Genomic DNA, 18,940 nt, shown 5'->3' on the forward strand with positions numbered 1-18,940 from the left:
GTGGGGTGGGGGTGGGGGTGGGGGGGTCCTTATCCCTAGGTTTTGAACTCAGGAGTGGGATTATTAGAAGACGTAATATAATTCAGGATTTAAAATACTTTTGATTCCATTTATAGGGATTTACCAAAAAATGTAATTGTCCAAATTAATTTATATTGATTAGTTTGATAGATTGGACAAAATTAACCATGAAGGTCTTGTTTGGAGTTTATGTACCGATCTCAAAGTTAGTCTTACTGCTTTTTTTGTTCCATGAATCTAAATGATCTTCACACCACCTACCTGCCTCATGCTGTTTGCCTTTGCATTGTACGTTTTGCATTTTTAAGTCCTAATTTATTTTGTAGTTTTTTCCCTTTTTGTAATGTGCAAAGCAAAACAAAGCCACCGTCTATGGAAACTATGATTCACAAGCTTGAGCAAACAAGCACACACAAAGGTATGTGGGCAAATGCTGAGTGCAGGAGGCGGGGGACGGGTTCATGGCTGCAGGCAGAGCGGAGACACCGGGGAGGAAACACTGCAACATTCCCTGCAGAAAGAGCCAGATAAATAGCCCGAGTGGTGCTTTGCAGGCTGAGCTGCGTGCACTTGTCAGCCTCTTAATGTCGATCATGTGAACTGTGTTTATACTCTGTAAACTAAACGGCCAGTATACAGGCCTATTATATTAAAATCTTACCATAATTAAAATGAACAATGATGTGCCGTTTAAAAGGAAAACCAATGTGGCCACTTGGATGTGATGCGATGCTGGAGGAGGCCACGGGTCATCTCTCAAGGGGGATTATTATGAAGAGAAATAAATCAATTAGTCCAAAAACTCCTAAACAGCAGAAACAAAAGACAAATTCTTTTTACCTTCATGAATACAAGTGATTTTCTGAGCTGCAGTGCGCATCGAGCGGCGTGAACCCCACACCCTGCAGAATGAGCGTTTCGTCTAAAAGCAGCGGCCTCTTTTGTTGTCACCTTTTGATGGAGTCGGTAAAGCAGAGCAATAATCAGCTGACAGGGGGATAAGCCTCGGCTGCTTTAGGGGCGAATACGCAAGTCTGCAGCTTCAATACACATCCACACAATCCACATGTGAACAGTGCGTGACCTGGAGAGAGAAGGCTTCCATAGGAAATGTTCATTTGGCTGAAACGCAGCTCAGGACTGCAGACCTGGCGCCTTTCCCCTTCTCTTCAGCCTGCACCAGGTAAGACCTTCTGAAAGTTGAAATGAAACATGTGCCTTTTAGCTGCCGTGGATGAATCAACATATGTTTAATCAGCGGGTTTTGCAGAGAAAAACAGGACGTTTGTTGGCGTCAGGACTCACGTTGGATCTGAAATTATAGCGTCGGAATTTAGAATATTAAAGTCATTTTTATGTAAGATCAAACTCGTTTTAAATGTTTATATATCCATTTATAATAATACACATAGTGCCTAAATTCTATAAGCATGATGCAACATCTCTGTTTAGAGCAGAATTCTATTCCTCCTGCCTCATTTTTCGGACATAAAAGACACACTAGTACATTTTGATGGGAGATTTGTTCCGCCAGTCAGATTTTAAAAAATCCAATGTGAGGAAAGACGCCGAGCCGAGACGGCTTCCACCTCCACTCCGCTGGGAATGCAAATGAATATTAAAAAAAGAGAGTAAGTGCAAATAACCAAACATGTATCGTTACACCTCCGATCTAAATAATTATCAAGCTGTCGATATTCATGCAGCGACGGGTTTAGAAGGGACCTGAGATGGTTTGGTAATACTCCACGGTTTCTAATTACACCTTAATGAGCTCTGAAATCCAACTAGTGCATTTTTCTGAAACAACAGCATTTGCTTAAGTTTCCTGGTTTATGTTTAGGACAATTAGACCTGAAAACAGGATATGAATAATAATTAAGTTTTAATGGTTTACATTTTAAAAGTTATACTGTCCATAGGTATTTAGAAATTTACAAAATAATTTGCATGTGCTTTGACTTTAAAACGAAGCTAATAAAGCCAGCACCGCTGTCTTTTCAGTCACAGTATTTTAATTTAAATAAATGGAGTTTTATGTTGGATTTTTAGTTTGAGAAAATGCTGCAGGAAGTGTGTGGCAGCGAGGAGATGAACAGATTTGTCATGTTACAGACCTGCAGACTGGTTCTGATCAATAGTTTCTGAGGCAACAGGACCAAATTAAAACATAGCAGGACCAAGTGTAAAACAAGCAACTGTCAAAACTCAAAAAATTATCATTTTGACTCAAAAATATTGGTAAAGTCAAATTTAAACCTACAAATTAAAGGAGATAGTTTTTGTCACATGGGGTAAATGTGTTCATCACAATCTGCACATGTTCATGTCTAAAGAAAAATGTATACAATGTACTATACAGATCGGTACCTTTCATTTCATACACAAAGTCATTTATTTGTAGCCAGTGTTTCTTCTCTTTGCTTCAGAAGAACTGTAGGACAGTGGCTGCACAGAACGCAGGCAGGCTACCTACAAACACACCACTAGTCTTTTCACTTTGCCCATAAGTGCAGCGGTCAGGCAGCAGAGGACTGCTGTGTGTCTGGGGGAGGTGGGTAGTGGATAGCTGATGGTTTGGGGGTTTGACTTTGGGCCAATGGCAGCCCTACAGCTTCAGCTAAAGGTCACATGGTGTGACCTTCTACATTCTCACCCTCAACTAAGGCCCAATGAGAGGTTCTCCTTGACCAAATGCATGACCAAGCTCTAAAACCACACCTACCTCTGATTTCTTATGCTCTGATCAGCTTTTTTCAAGAAAATCACACAAGACAAATTGGAATCTTTGCTTATGAGTAACTGTAACAACATTAACATTTGTTTGCACACTGCGAAATGAAACATGTACGTCTCTGCCTCAGACCGATTTAAAAATGTGTGCTTTGTTTGAAGTATTGACTTCCTGGTGCTCATGTCTGCATGTGCTGAACAAAGGTACGGTGTCTGCTGTATGTATGTTGGTATGTGAGTGAAACTAAACGTATGTAAGTTGTGCATCAGACTCTCTCGCAGTGGGCGCTTGGTGCCTTTTGAGGGCAGGCGGCTGGTGAGAGAGTGTGAAAGCAGATAACCAGGGTGAATTTCATCTCACACACACACACACACACACACACACACACTCTTCCTGTTCTCTGAAGTTCTATTAAAGAAAGATGAAAACAAAACGCACATCTGAGATGTTTTCGCTCCGAATCAATTTCGACACATTAAACATGCTGAAAAGATCAGCAGCTTGGTCTAGTGGACCTTGAAATAGTGGGGAAAAAATGATCCATCAGTAAAATCCATCTTCTTTGATGGAATAAATGTACCCTGTATTTGTTTTTTCTTAATTAACACAATTTACACATAGGCTTTATGCCTTTCATTACTTTAAGAGACTGTGTAGTATTAAGTCAGAGGTCCAGTTAGTATCCTTGGAGTGAAACACTGAACCCTCAGTATCACCCACACCATCGGTCACACTGCTCTGTTGGGTCTGTCTCTCTCTGGGATCTTACTGGACAATATGACCACATTAAAAACAGAAATAGTAAAAGGAACTAAACTAAGCTGCTCCTGGAGCTTTCTGATTTGTCTGTTTACCCCTTTTCAGCCAACAAATTAAAGTGCTAGTTCAGAGCTGGTTCAACTTATAAATCTTCTATGAGCCAGTTTGCTTTTTCTCGTCAACATTTCCTTCGTAGTGTTGCTCCTGGCTTTGCGAGCCTACACTGGCATCCAAACACGACTGGTCCAACATGTGTGCTGCTCAATTTCACATCTATTAAGCTCAGGTTTTTCTTCTGGAATTACAAGTTGGGCAAGAGTACAATTACAATACACTGTTGTTGTGTGTGTATGGGTTGTTAATGGCAGTTACACTTTTGGTTGGTCTTGTTGATTTTGATAATCCCGCCCCCAGCAGTTCTTAGCTCTCGACCAGCAGAAGGTGGCATTATTTAACTAAAGTCTAACTGTAATTGACCTACCAAGTTACTAAAACCCCAGTAATCCTGCATTATGCCCATATCTTTATACACACAACATCAGTATTAGGTGTAAAATATGACTATAATGTGTAAAAGATACAAAAAATACATTTAATTGAAAAGTAGGCAGCCTGCAAGCACACAAGTCCTCCTCATGCCTCTTCACATTAAAACGACAAGTCTAAAGCTGCTAACATTTTAGCCTTATCTGAAGCATCATGTTCAGGCAACTTCAGTTTACACAACCTGCCCCAAATGGCATCTCTCAGCACTGTTTTCTTTAGGCCTGTCATCTATGGTAACATCTTAATTGACGTTTACCTCTGTTCGCTGCTGTCAGCCACCCGGACTCGGTGTGTGATGAGCAGCCTGGCAGAATAGTTTCCCAGGCTCCAACTTCACATAGAAATTACACCTGAGCCTTTGTTTGTTTTAGTTTTTTCTTCTTCTTTTTTGTGTTATGCAATTTTCCCTTCACATGCAGGATGAATTAAAAAATGTTGTGGAAACTGTCAAAATGTCTATCGTCTACCTTCGTGCTCTCATCGGTTCATGTAAGTTTAGTGGCTTCACAGCTGAATTTCAACTGTGTGTTCTTTAGGACAGTAATCCTAAATTGCTTCCTTAAGTAAGATTCAATATTTCACTTCAGATGTTTCTTCAGTCTGCTTCCCCATATCATCTTAAATAAAAAAACATACAAACAGTGCAGACACTTACATGGATCACAGTTGAATAGTATCCACTGTCTGTATGAGGTTTGATGTAGGGTCAGCTCCAGTGGAAATAATACCCTGATCACTTGCTGAGTTAATTTCATACTCCACATACTAAGCTGACTCTCCAGCTGTACAAACATAGCATCTTTGAGCATAAAATGCACAATATTATGAAGAGGGCCACTTAGGGAGAAGCTTTACATCATTTATCCCCCTAATACCACGTTCAGTTCAAAGCAAAGACTCAGTGTTGCCTAAATAAAACCCCTGCTCTTTCATGTGCTCCAGCTATGGAGGAAAAGGAAGAACTGTGGACACCCACAAGATTTTAACTGATACAGTGTAATAGTTACATGTTAAAGCAAAAAATATGGGGTGATTTACTTTTCCTAATGCAACTTCTAGAAACTAACTACTAAAATCTGTCTATGGGTTTCTATAAATATGAGCTCATGTATTACATTTCTAGTAAAAGGAGCTCGGAGTTGACAGTGTTCTGACACAAGGTGTGAAAACCTGGTTACCCATAGCTCGACAGTTAATGACAACTTCTCAAAAATCAATTCAATTAAAATAGTTTATATAAAAAAAGTCGTACTGCTACATTTGCAAAATTCAAATTCAATACTACCTCTGCAGAATATTGGGGGGATAGTGGGAATACTAGTTTTTAGTTTTTAAAATGTTAGATTGTTTAAATTAATGTGACTTTGTGTCATTTCTGCATGAGAACAGCATAAATTTCCTGGATTGTGTCAGACTTTGCTGCGCTGCATTTGTGCAGTCAGATTTTATCCGTTAAACAGACACAGAGGACATTAAATGTAAAATTTTGCCAACAGCAAATCAAATCTGTAATTGACTGACTCTGCACATTTTGCTGGACTGAACTGCGGACACAGTTTGTGCTAACAATATGGTGCAATAAAGCAGCCATCCATTTCTCCCCGATTGTACATGTTGCCTTAAATAATAACTCTCAATCTCCTGCCTTTGTGTTTAATCAGAGTGGGCGTGAGCCGAGTGACATCTAGTAGCAGTCCGGGCAGCCTCCAGACACGAAAGCATTTTGGAAGAAAACCCCAAACTCTGCCTATTAATAAACAAATCTCTGCCTTTGTTTTTAACACAATTTCTCACATGGATACATGGTGTAATTCACTGTGTTGTCGTTGTTGTATTCCACATGGCCTGAGATCAACAAGATTTTTGGTCCAGTATTTCCAGAGCCTGTTGCTGTCTGTGGCCATCCTGCCAGTATCAGCTTGCGGTTAGAGAGACCAACTCGATTTGTGCCGCCATCAGCAGACTGTCACTGAGCAAAACATATAAGCTCTTCCTGTTAAATCATTGCACGTCACTGTTGAGTCGGCTAAAGTGTAAAATGTTTATTCCTAATGAAAATATTTCTGTGGCTTGCTCTTTAATTAAACCCACGTGCTGCAAGTTCTAGGTTTCTGTGGTGCAAATATAGCCATTTACTTTTCCATCTACCCAATGGTCAATTGTTTTGCACACTTTTAGTCATCTGTTGATTAGCAACTGCTCCAAACAAGGAACTACTATAAACTATATAAATGTCTAGTATCGTTGTTTAAGGAAATAGCATAAATACTGATTGCTTTGTTCACTTCTCCAAGTGTTATTGTTCACCTGTTGACATCATGTTTGGACTGTTTGAAATGTGCATCATGTTATTGTTTTATTGCAATCCCAATTTATTATTATATTATTGTGCAATTCATCAATTGAACTTTAAATTGTCTCCCATTGTTTTCTTTTGACTTCTTATATACATATTTAAATGCTTCATTCATGTCTGTACAGTCAATTTGAAGCAAGAGCCAGCAGGATATTAGCTTAGCTTAGCACGAAGACCGGAAACAGCTAGCCTGGCTCTGTCCAAGAAGACAATCTGCTTACAAGCACCTATAAAACTCACTTGTATGTTTATTTACATCTTTTTCTTAACTGTACAAAACCTGTGTGTAATACTGTGGATTCACAACGGGCTGTGGGTCAGGGCCACACACCAGGACAGTCCTGGAGTTGCCTGGCAATCTCATGGTGAGGATAAGGCTGAAATAATATAGATTATAAATTGGTGCACTGCAGAGGTGCTGATGGGTGCATTTTGTTACTTCTGGAAAGAGCCAGACTAGGTGATTGCCCCTGTTTTGGGTTCTTATAAGCTAATGACTGCTGGCTGTAGATATAAACTCATACAGACATGAAAATAGTATCTTCTCTCATGTAACTCTCGCCAACAAAGCAAATAAGCGTACATCCTTGAGAGAGATTAAATGATGAACAGCAGTGAACAGTGAAATAAACAATGAACACCCCACCTGGTGTACCTGGTGGCTCCACTCATCCACCTCTCCCACTCTACGGCATTTCCATCCCAACGAGAACAGACGGTGTGGAGAGTGACTTATTGGATTGGATCCCACCCAGCAGTGACTTATACACTCAACCTATATGTCACAGATGGTAGGATTTCAGTGTGGTTGATATAGGAAAGCCACTAAGGAGTATTGATCTTTCTAAGATCTGCTCTCGCTGCCTGATCTCCACAGGATCTGAACGTCCGCAGAGGCCTGGAGGGGAGCGGATCTGCTGGAATCTCACTCTTTACACCGTCAACAGTTGAAAATGAGGTAATTACATGGAAAAATTTTCACAAACATTAAACTCTGAAACCTCAATACAGTCAGTGCATTCTTTAGCACAACAGTGATTGAACCTATAAAAAGCTGATGACAATTCAGGTCTGAGAATTCTCTTGATGAAAAATCTTTTTTGAATCTTGACAGAACCGGACACAAGCATCAATATCCGAACAGAATAAAGACAAGAAAACTACCGACAGTAACTCTACCTCTAGCAAGTGAAAGTGTAAGGAAGGGGAGATCATTTCTCAGTGATAAATTATACATGTCCTAAGTGGGATTTCTTTGTCTACTGTTTTATTAACAGGCATTCTGCCACACACCACCTGTTGCATCCCACATGTTGTCATGCACTTATGCTAATAATTATACTGCACTGATGATGAATGGCTGTTTTAACTCGATAAATCAGGCTTTCTTTACAAATAGTTGCTGTGAGGAACAACATTCAAATACAACAAGGCCCTAGCAGATAATGAGACTTTAAACTCTGATCAGAACACCATAAAAATATAAACCCTGTGTAGAACCTTTGACATATTTTGTGCCAGTTAAACAAATACACAGTCTGATGTTTTGTGACTATGAAAAGTAATAAATGATGTTTTTAACCACTGTTAGGTTTGAGTGCAGGTTTGCAGTCACTAATTGGCATCTAGTTGAAACACTGCACAGAGCTGATGCTTGAAAAACAACCCAGTTTTTCTTTGATTTCTTGGACTGTTAGCCAGCGATCTGCTGTTAAATTGCACAAGCAGGCTGATGGCACAGGAGCTCTCTCTGTCTCTCTTTCAGACAGTTTTAATCTCCAGTAAGTCGGTCACGTCCAGATTTGTCGTCTGCAGTGTAAACGACCTGCTGCCTGTGCCGCCATTCTCTACACCTCTTCTTCATTTCCACGCACGGTGGGAGAGCCAGAGCGCATGGTGTGGTAATCCCTGCTGGAAGGCGTCACCATATACTGTCATTAATGAAACCAAAGCTGCCACACATGAATAACCTATACACAAACACACAGATACTGTATGCATGTACATGTACACACCCATGCCCAGGGTTGGCAGAAGGTTGAATGCTGGTAGCTGTAGCAACTTGTAGATTACAGCTCAAGGTTTATATCTCTCTGTAGGTCGTGTTATGGTGGCTCAGATTTATCCTCTGTAGTCAATTAAAGGCATGGATTGTTCCTCTTTGTTGTCGTCATCATTGTTATAGTGTGTGTATAACGCTGTGAGGTCTAAACTCTTTGCTTAGTTCTGTGTATTGTCTCAGAATCGCAAAAATCCTTCTTTAAAAGTCTTATGGGAATTTCAGCAGTGACACAAACCTTTGCATATTTTTGTGTTAACATGTCCTTCTACAGACGTAGCTCCCAGACCTTTTGGTTTTGGACCAAAGTGTACCTGTGGGTCTTCTTGACAGGTACCAGATTTCAACAGGTTGCATTTTAAGTTGAGTGATTCTTTAATCCAAAGAATAAAGGAAATCTAAAAAGAAAGAGCATGCTGTGGTTCTTCAGCCCCATCACATGTATTTTGCACCAGATTTTGACTTGGCCTATAGGTTTTACACTGATTTAGAAATATTTTATCATATCAACTGTTTTGGTTTTAAGTTATAATAGGCTTATTTATTAAAAACACACAAATGTAATTTATTATTTAACACATTAAATGAGCTATTTTTAGATTTGTGCATATTGTTTTTGATGTTGCTATATATGATTTTATATAATCTGGCCCCTCTCAACTTCACTATAAAGTGTTGTGATATTTTGTATATATTTGGTCTTTAAAAGTTTTTTTTTTTTCATTATTGGTTCGAGCCTGTATTTTGTAACCATTTCTCCGAAGCACTGTGAGATTACTGCAGGAGCTGATAAATCAAGAATGAATTTCCAACTTGACTGTGTGTCATGATCATATTTATTATGATTAGTGAGTGCAGCATTAAAACAAAAGCTGTAATTCAGTGCTGCAACTTGTGAGACCACTTGAGCCAGCAGAGGGCGCCAAAGATAACTATTTAAAAAGTCCTTATCTCCTCACATTGGAATCTTTTTTATTATTCATATAACTTAGCACTTTCTCTGTCCTGAAAATGTGCCTTACATGCAGTAAAATCCTATTTCTAAACTTCTATTATTCAATTTTTAAAAAAATATACATGCATATTTAAACTATGTAAATCTATTTACTACTGGACCATTAGATTGAGGCTATAAAAAGTCACTTTTGACATGTTAATTTAAACTGACTTTTAAGGCACAAAACACACTTAAAAATAAACTGTAGCAAAAATCTGATTTGTACATCAAGTGAGAAAAGACTGCTGATCTTCTGACGTGACACCAGCACCATATTCTCCTCAATTTATGAGGCATCATGGTGGGTAATGAAGCAGAAAGGTCAGGGGGAATGTGTTTTTATCCACTCTAAACCAATAGGTCAGATTTCCACTTTCTACACCACAACTCCATGACTGCAGATGGTGTCCTTTTGGTTAAAACGGTACATTCACCTTGGCCACTCATACATCACATCACCAATTCTCCATCTTATTGGCAATGTCACACAGACGGGTGGGAGATATTACTGAATAGATTTACTGCAAGGGTTTACTCACCGCCTCAGGCCTGAGGGGTAATGTAAGCCATACATTATGAATCCAATTTGCTTGGGGCAAGATCAGGTAGGGGGAGTGCAAGATTGAGTCGCTGGGCTGAAAGTCACCCTGTCACCACTAGATGGCAGCATGCCGGTGTATATGGCAAATCTCAGGGTGTATTTATAAAAATGTTTATATTACAACTTCAACATTATTACTATTAAACATCAAAATAATAGAGAGATTCATGCCGTAGATGATGGACTATTCCCCAAGAAAGATCCCCCCATACAAAGGCACAGTAAGCTTCACTACTGAAATGTGAAAGGATCCTACTGGAAGATTCAGAATATTAAAGCAATGCCACATGAACTTAAGTATGAATAGGCCACTTGTGAAATGTCACAGTGACATCAAAGTTACAGGGTTAGCAAATGTTTGGCATTATTGTTTGATAAATAACTTTACACAACTACAACTTGAACTATCTGAGTGAGAACAGCTCATTGAAATGAGCTAAACTTTTGTTTCAGGACAAATGTGTCTTTGCCTCAGTGTATTTAAAGCACACAAAGCAAAACAGTAGGAGCATGTAGAAAATCCACAGAGGCACAGACTGGGCATATGAAGGGGGAGTACTGTACGTGGTGGTCACTGGGGTAGGTCTAGGTCATTGCATGGTCAGGGTTAACTGGGATTACTGTATCTGCTATATTGTCTGTGGCAGGTCAAAATCAATGTCAGATCAGTCTAGTTGGCCATTTATTCACATGATCACAAGAAATGTAACAGCAAACTGTCAAAAACATGCATGGCCAAGTATGTTACACACACACACAAGCAATTTGCCTCTGGAATAGAACCGAGGCAGCCATCTGCAATGCCAACTCAAACACGCACGCACACACCGATGGCGGACCTAAGACACCAACTTGTGTTATAAATTTACTTTACTTACTTGTCGCAGCGTCTCAGGGAAGGGTCATACTGACTCCAAGCTGCTCTCAATGGCGCAGAAAACCTGTTTCATGGTTGAAGGCTGCAGTCATGCCAACAGTTCCAAGTCAGGGTACACCAGGAACAGCAAACCAGACACCAGTTCATCCTGAAGCAGATGGAACAGGGTCTAGTCCGGAGACCGACGTGGGGTTGAGGGCGTTTGTCTTATCATTTATGTCATTCCTCGAAAAGTTTCTATGGGAGGGTGTTGAAGAAGCAGAGGCCAATGAACTGGTCGTTGAGACCAAATCCACGCACAATAGTTAGGCCATATGTGCACAGAACATGAAAGTAGCAGGAGCCATGATTTAAATAAAAAATACTCTACATGTCCCGACCTGTCATGTTACAGGTTAAACTCAGTCAAAGTGCTTCACCTGCACATATGTGGCTGCTGAAGCAACAGCGAAGGTGCAAATATTCACGGAAGAGGAAACCAGTTTAAATAGACTGCAAAATGGCGCGCATTAGGTGAAGAAAGGCACTGAGGTATACACCTGTAGTAGAGGTTGCTCAATTTAAAGGGATATTCACAACAAAACGCCTTGTTAACAAAAGATACAACGTGCATTGCATTTCCTGTTTGTGATGTTTGGCACTAATGTTGTAGTTTAGTTGCTAAAGGAGGACACTGATCTAAAGCAAAGACAGCAGCTACTAAACAAAGTAAATGTAGCCTACAGTTATGTTTTTCAAAATAATATTTCAGTCAATTGTACTACCCCCAATTATTTATTATTATATAAATACAAAACTAATGAAGCTAAACATACATCTGGGTCTTTTATTACAGTTTCCTAAATTATGAAAACTGGCCAGTCAGTAAATGCATCTTTTACTGTTTGGTCATTCTATTTGCAATACTATTCACCACATAGGTGATGTTATAATTTTCATAAACCTTTGTGAAAAGCATGATTTCTGTTTTTGTGAACTACCAAACATGTGTATTACAGCAGAACATCTTTAACAACTTGAGCAGTTCACTAATATTGCACACACTGAATTGTAAGATATTGCAGATATACTTCATTAAACTTGCTGAAGTGTCCCACTTTACCTGAAAACACTGTCCCAGTTTTGCTAACACCTTTATCAAACATTGCACAGGGCTCTAAAGCTTGAGTCCAGCTCCTTTGCCAGTTCACAATGTTCACAATGCACTTTAGGTTGCACCCACAATTGTGTTCATGCTACTTGGACCTGCCAACCAGTTCATTCCCTCTGGATAGCAGTGACAGAGAAACTCTCCACCATCTTGGGCTGTAGAATCCCTCCTTCTCCGTCATTTTGCTTGCTCGGTAATATCACAGACGTTGACCACCTTCCAATTAAATACAAAAACCCACTGCCGGTTCACTTTCCCTGAACACAGGCCAAACAGCCTCTGACATTCAACATGCCCAAAGGGATTACAGTTTTTCTTGATTGCTTTGACCTGTTTAAAACTGCTGTGGATAAACCTCTACTTTAGAAACTTCACCCATGTCTCTTCATAATTATCAACCAGTATCTAACTTCCCATTCTTTTCAAAACTACTAGAAAGTATTGTCTTAGTTGGAAGTTGCCATGTTTTCCTTACATGTTTAACAGCTATAATTTGTCATTCTAATTGCCAAAGTGTCTATTAATGCTTATTTATTTAGTACACACAGCATGTCTGTACTGGAAGACGGATCCCTCCTCTCTGTTGATGCTCTTCTTGAGGTTTCTTCCATATCTTTTCTTCAAAAGTTTGTCTGAGGGGACTTTTTCTTACCTGATTCAAGGCTTTCGGGACAGACAGTGTCGTATGCTGTACAGAGTAAAAAGCCCCATGAGGCAAACGTGATTTGTAATATTAGGCTTTATGAATTTAACTTATCTTGACTTCTGAAGAAATCGTCATTGTGCAGCATGTCTGTGTGTGTTTGTATGTGTCAGTGTTTGCCTACAGCCTATAAATCAGTATATAGGTGAAAGTTTAACCATGCAGTGCCAAAAATGAGATCATACCACCTTGTGTCAGATGAGGAAATAGTTTCCACAATAGATTGGTTAATATAGCAATCATTACAGCAGTCTTTCAAAGGCTTGGCTCACAGCAGCTGTGGCACATTGTGTAACATCTGCCTCAGGCAAGTAAAGCTAAACTGACTGGGCATGATATACAGTACTGTACATCTTTTTTCATTGCTGTAAAAGTGGAAAATGACGCATTTTGGATTCAGTTTGTTGTTTGAGCTGACATCAGGAATTAAACTATTAAAGAAAGTCATTCCAGTAGTTTTATCAGCATCCGTTCCTAGACTTCTGCCCTACATTTTATCATATTACCTGATAACAAACAGACATGTTGTGCTTCTTAATTTAGCATGTGAAGATCTTGATAGTGTTCTAGTTTGAAGAGTGATTGTGCAAATATTGAAATCTTTTGACTTTTGAGCACTGTTATCAAAATGCCACTGGCACTAGTCAAACACTGTAAAAGTGGTTGTACACGCTATATTTGTTAACGTGTAACTTCTGCTTTACTTTGTATGCCCACTTTGTGTTTTCTGTACCTTTATTACACTGGGCTGACGTCAATATTAGATTAGAACTGGTGTCTGCAGGTATTTTAAATGAAATAACTCAGACTGGGTGACAGTACTGTCCAAACGTTCTAGGCATTAAAGCAAAGAGCGGAAGCTTTGAAAATATTCCAAATTGTTTTTATTTATCAATTATCGTCATACAAAGAGCAGTAAACAGAAAAAAAAACCTAAATCAAATGATCAGCCTTTGTCTTTAAAATAGCACCAGTTCTTTGAGATACACTTTTCTGCACAGTTGTTCCAAGCATCGTGGCCGTGGTGGAAATCATCTAAGTACATTTACTCAAGTATCGTACTTTTGACAGTTTTGGAGTACTTGTACTTTACTTACTTCCATTTGATACTATTCTATACATAATGATTTATTTTTTACTCTGCTATACCTGACAGTTACTTTCTAGATCTCACATTTAAAAATTAAAAATGTTGATCATTTTATATATTACAATACACTGTTAAAGATCAGACCAGTGTTTGCATGTGTGTGTGCACGTGTGTGTGTATCAGAACTTAGTTTTTTCTACTTTTCTCCCCCATTAATCATCCCACAACCCATTAGATCCTGTGACCCTTTCAGAGGGCCTGACCTCTAGGTTGGGACTCACTTGACTAGACTATCTCATGGCATGTAAACTAGATCTAGCTCCACAAAGTGACAACAGTAAAATGCTGCTATATGTTGATCTAGTGTAAATATAAGATGATTTATCAGTTACACAGGGGCCATGCTTCTGCATAATGAAGACTTTTGATTTTGAAAATTTAAATACGTTTTGATTCTGCACCTTTAATTGAGTAGCATTTTGTATACAGACCCTTTACTTATAATGGAGTACTTTCACATTATTATATTGGTACTTTTACTTAAGTACAGAGCAGAGGTGAAGAGTTCTTCAACCACTGGTTTGCTGTTTGCTGCTTCTGTCTCATCATGCATCTGACTCCATGGTGGTTAAATCAGGCTACTGTGGGGGCCATACACCCTCTAATGCTAGACTCATTGTCCTTGTTGGTGAAAATGGTTCTTTATGACTCTGGCTGGATGTTTGAAGTCACCATCATGCTGCAAAATGAATTTGTATTGTGTGATACCTACTTTGTAAGAATCTAAACATTTAAGGTTGCTAAAACATTTGCACAGTACAGGCTAGCTGTAATGTTCACCACAATGTCGCTGTATACAAATAAACCTGACTTTCACTGACTTGATTTGTCCTGAATTGCACCAGTGGCAGAAGAAATACTCAAATTCTGTAGCACTACTGAAGTGTAAAAACAATATGTAACAACTATCTTGTCCTGCATTCACAGTGTTACTTAAATAAAAGTCAAATAGCACATTAAACATAATGTGTATTATATTATTGGATTATAATTATTAATGCATTATTATGTAGACTTCTGTATTGTGTACTGTACATCGCATTTAATGTGGAAGCTGATAAAGGTGTATCATAACTACTATGTTAAAACCTTAATTATTGCTGGCTAGCTTGTGAATTTCCCATCAGGAAATCAATAAAATATGGCAAATGAATATTTCAAAACCTTACTTGGGCTACTTAAGTACAGTGAGTGAATATGCAGTGATTTTCCACTAGTGAACTGTGGGCTAACCCGGGGGGCTTTAGGACCCGGGGCGCACGTCCGTGAGGCGTGGGCGTAGGCTCGTGCCGGTAAAGGAGGAAGGTGTCACCACTGCCGGGTTGCTCTCGCACAGACGCGAGGTCCTGACATAAGTGATGCGAGTTCAGGGCTGTCAGTAAGCCGACTATAGAAAGACGCCTCTGCTGGTTATCGCCTTGTTTCAACAGCGTCCACAAAAACAAAACAGTGAGCATGTCGGTGCTAGCTCTGCAAGAGTATGAGTTCGAGAGACAGTTTAATGAAGAGGAAGCCATCCGATGGATGCAGGAGAACTGGTAAGGGTACATCGTAACGTTAGCGTTTTTCAAAAACCTCACTACATTATAAACGGTACCCCCCCCCTCCCCCTCCCCCGCAAATTCAGCGTGTACGTGGTAAATTGAGGGCTGTAGCGCGATTAAACCTCGCTCTGTCCTTTTTCACCAGGCTCCCCGTTATCATCCTCAAATTGCTCCTTAATAAAATGAACACGCTCAGGCGGCCTTTAGCCGATACTGGGCCACAGTTCACCCTGTCTGACCTCATTGGATACCACACACCAGTCTGCTGTTGCACTGCGCATCTTTTCATTGGGAGGATTTGTCCTTGATTTGCTGCGATTTATTCTCCAGGCATCAGTTACCGCGATAGTACGGTATTGTAAAGGTCGTCCATGGCTCGAGCTCCCTCCTCCGTTTAGACAGCCATTAGCCCAGTAAAGCTGGTAAACTGCACCTCCATTGGTAATCCTACTGGTTCCTTCTTTAGCACGGATGCTATTACCTTTATTTCAATAAAAGTATGCTACTAAACAGGCCTTTTGAAAGAAATTGCACAAGTGGCCCAGTTAGATCAGTGCTGTACAGGAGAGCGAAAGGGCATCATTGTAAGGTCAGTTTGCTCTGCTCTGTATAATAATCTGTCAGTTACTGTTAAGTCACCAAATAGTATTTTAGATTGTCAAATATCAGAAAAGAGAAGAGTGGCAATCACAGTCTCTGAGTCCAAGGTGAGATTTCCAAACAGCTGGTTGTGGCCAACCAGTGCAAAATCCTCAGATTCACCAGTAATGATGATCTGAAGTAGAGAAAAGTAGTCTTTACATATATAAAAGAAGATGTTAGAATCAGAGAATGTTTGGTGGCTTGCTTGAACAAAGATCCATCATTTATCAAAATGTTTGGTCAGCCATTTTAGCTTTATAAATTACCTTAGTTTTAACCCACGACCCCGTTTGGGACTGAGCAGTATAGAAGATGAATGAATGAATGAATTGACCAGTAATTGGTTAATTGCTAAATCTCAAACAGTGCAACTCTGTGTATTTCATGCAACCTTTACTGGGCTGTCAACCATGAATTAAGAGAAAAATCAATTTAAGATCTTTCGTTGTTTACCCAGGGCAGTGTCTGCCAAGCTTGGCACAAACTGCATATAACTTAGACTTACACTATTGTTACTGGAGTTAAGTAAATATTGATAATGCTCTGTGGTCTTGCACATTGATGCTTTTCAAATGTGCATCATGTGCGGGTCCAGCCAAACATCCTTTGAATCTGTCCACTCAAGGGTCATTATTGTCCAGGTTCATTCAAGATTAAGCAAGAACTGGTTCTAAGCAAAGCAAAGTGTGTCTTGTGTAAAGTTGACATAGGCTTCATTAAGCATCCAATGGCAGTAGGTTTGCAAAACCTGGGAGGCAACCACAGGGCGTTCATCTGGCTTCTTCTATCATCTGAACTGCCCATAGAAAAGAGTGGCATGAAGCATGTTATTTTGGACAGATTTGGATTCAGTAGAGCTCTTTGAGACTGTTTCATTCTAATTAATTGAAAAAATAAATAAATATAGCTGTGAGTGTATATATGTGTGTGTGTGTGTGTGAGAGAGAGAGAGAGACAGAGAGAGAGAGAGAGAGAGACAGCGAGGACAGCATGGTAGCAGTGTGTGGGAGCTGTCCATGCTCTGGTACTGACAGTCAGTCATCTGATGTCTGCTGACAGAGTATTAGCCAATCACGCTGCAGCTGATCTCTGCTGCCTTCTCTCTGCTGGGCTGGGCAACAGCTGTAGAAAATGGGATTTGGAATGTTATTTGAATCTAAACCAAATATACTGAAAGCAAAATACACCTATATTTTCAGCTTTTAGGCTGCAATAGACAGTCTCTGTCATAAATAAGTGTATTTTGTGAATCATTTTAATTATGTAGGCAACAATAATATAAATATTCTTTGGATGAGTGTTTCTTGTTTTACATTTTCTTTTTACTTGAGATGTAGTATTATCTGATTCTTGGGTGTTGTACAGCAACCATATCTGCAGATGTCTCACATTTAAAAGTTTAAAAACTCAAAGCATATTATTATTTGGGTTAGAGTTTCTTTTACCAAACACAATATTTTGCACTTAAAAGATGCATCTCTGCACCACAACGGTTAGTGACATATTCAGAGATAGTGTCATCTGCAGTAAGTTAATACTGGACAACATATCATCCTGGATGATTTACTGTCCATGTGCTAATGCGCCACTGATTCAAATGAGACCAGAGCATGGTTTATTCTCTGAACCAATGGCTCAACATTTCTTCTCACACCATGTGAAATCTGATACATAGGTATAAAAAATGAAGCTGGTATTAGAATTGAGCCTACCTGTATTATAAAAGCCCAAGAAAGGTTTTGAAATATTCATTTGCCACTGCTGTGAAGGTGGAACTGATGACCATTGATGGATGATCTCTGTTAAGCAGCGACTGTCAGTCAAGAAAACTATTCATACCTCAAAGGTAAGACGGATTTATGGTATATTTATTTTTGGATGTTGTCTGAATTTTTTGTCTGAGATCTAATATTTGTGTTGCTACAGTAGTTATTTCCATTTTGTCTTGAAAGCTTTAAAAGTGATAGATGCATTTCACAAAATCATGACTGCATGACAACAGAGTGATTAAGTCATCACACACAATGTTTGTATTCCATATTAGTGATAACAGTGCAATCTTAGCTAGTTTCCTCTTTTTATCCAGCTGTTGAATTTTAACTTAAAGTAACTGTAACTGTACCCCGCCTTTGCCCGATTGCCGATTGGTGCCGCCCCCCGCCCCCCCCGTGACCCCTTTCAGGGGCTAAGCGGTAGAAAATGAATGAATGAATAACTAGTCCCAGTTTTCTTTAGGGTACATTCAATTCTTTGCAGTGTGCACATGCTGTTATCATAGTGTTGATGCTGGTATCATTGTGCAGCCCTGTCAGTAACACAAGCTCCTGTAGGATAGCTAGTTGAAAGAACCTTTGACTGCTGCTCTAAGCAAGGGTCAAATGATATTGTTGCATTTCTTTACTTATTACATTACAGTTTATGCTTACATTATCATTTTGTTGTTAAAGAAAAGCTGCTTTGTTCTTGATTGTCTTTCACATTTAGTCAGAAGTTTTTTTATTTGATTTTATTTGATTTATTCTTTCAAGCATGTAAAGACAGTTGATATGTCATCACACATAATTTTACACATATCCAACAAATGCTAATCCAATATCAATTTGCTTATACCTAGTACATGCTTGAATGGAGTAGGAAGAAGTCAGACTTATCCAGTCCTACCCCATGACATCATCTTACCATCATTGGTTTGCAAGCAGTATCTCTACATAGATAATTCTCTTCTACACCACACAAGTAATATACTAAAGAATTATTACAAAGTGTTAACATTCATACACCACACCCACAATGTTCCATCT

At 39.3% G+C, this 18,940-nt stretch overlaps 1 protein-coding gene and 1 long non-coding RNA gene across 6 annotated transcripts in view; both read left to right on the plus strand.

Moving 5' to 3' along the window:
- The first annotated feature begins 1,087 nt into the window (after positions 1-1,087).
- On the plus strand, positions 1,088-8,707 carry LOC109964268 (uncharacterized). Its single transcript, XR_002275488.1, has 4 exons — positions 1,088-1,204; positions 7,294-7,374; positions 7,531-7,612; positions 8,182-8,707. It is a non-coding gene; the product is annotated as an uncharacterized LOC109964268 (long non-coding RNA).
- A 6,516-nt stretch (positions 8,708-15,223) lies between these two features.
- Positions 15,224-18,940, plus strand: part of elovl6 (ELOVL fatty acid elongase 6) — a 15,409-nt gene continuing 11,692 nt past the window's right edge. For 3 of the 5 annotated variants that reach the window (XM_020607503.1, XM_020607504.1, XM_020607506.1), the window contains exons 1-2: positions 15,406-15,491; positions 17,909-17,985. Coding sequence is in view for 1 of the 5 variants with exons in the window: in XM_020607502.1 (XP_020463158.1) it covers positions 15,409-15,491 (83 nt within the window). In the remaining 4 variants the exon portion in view is untranslated. Of the gene's footprint in view, positions 15,492-17,908; positions 17,986-18,940 lie in introns of all 5 variants that reach the window. The other 2 variants (XM_020607502.1, XM_020607505.1) reach the window with 2 other exon arrangements.

Source organism: Monopterus albus, unplaced genomic scaffold (genome assembly GCF_001952655.1).
Source record: "Monopterus albus unplaced genomic scaffold, M_albus_1.0 scaffold86.1, whole genome shotgun sequence".
Lineage (NCBI taxonomy): Eukaryota > Metazoa > Chordata > Actinopteri > Synbranchiformes > Synbranchidae > Monopterus > Monopterus albus.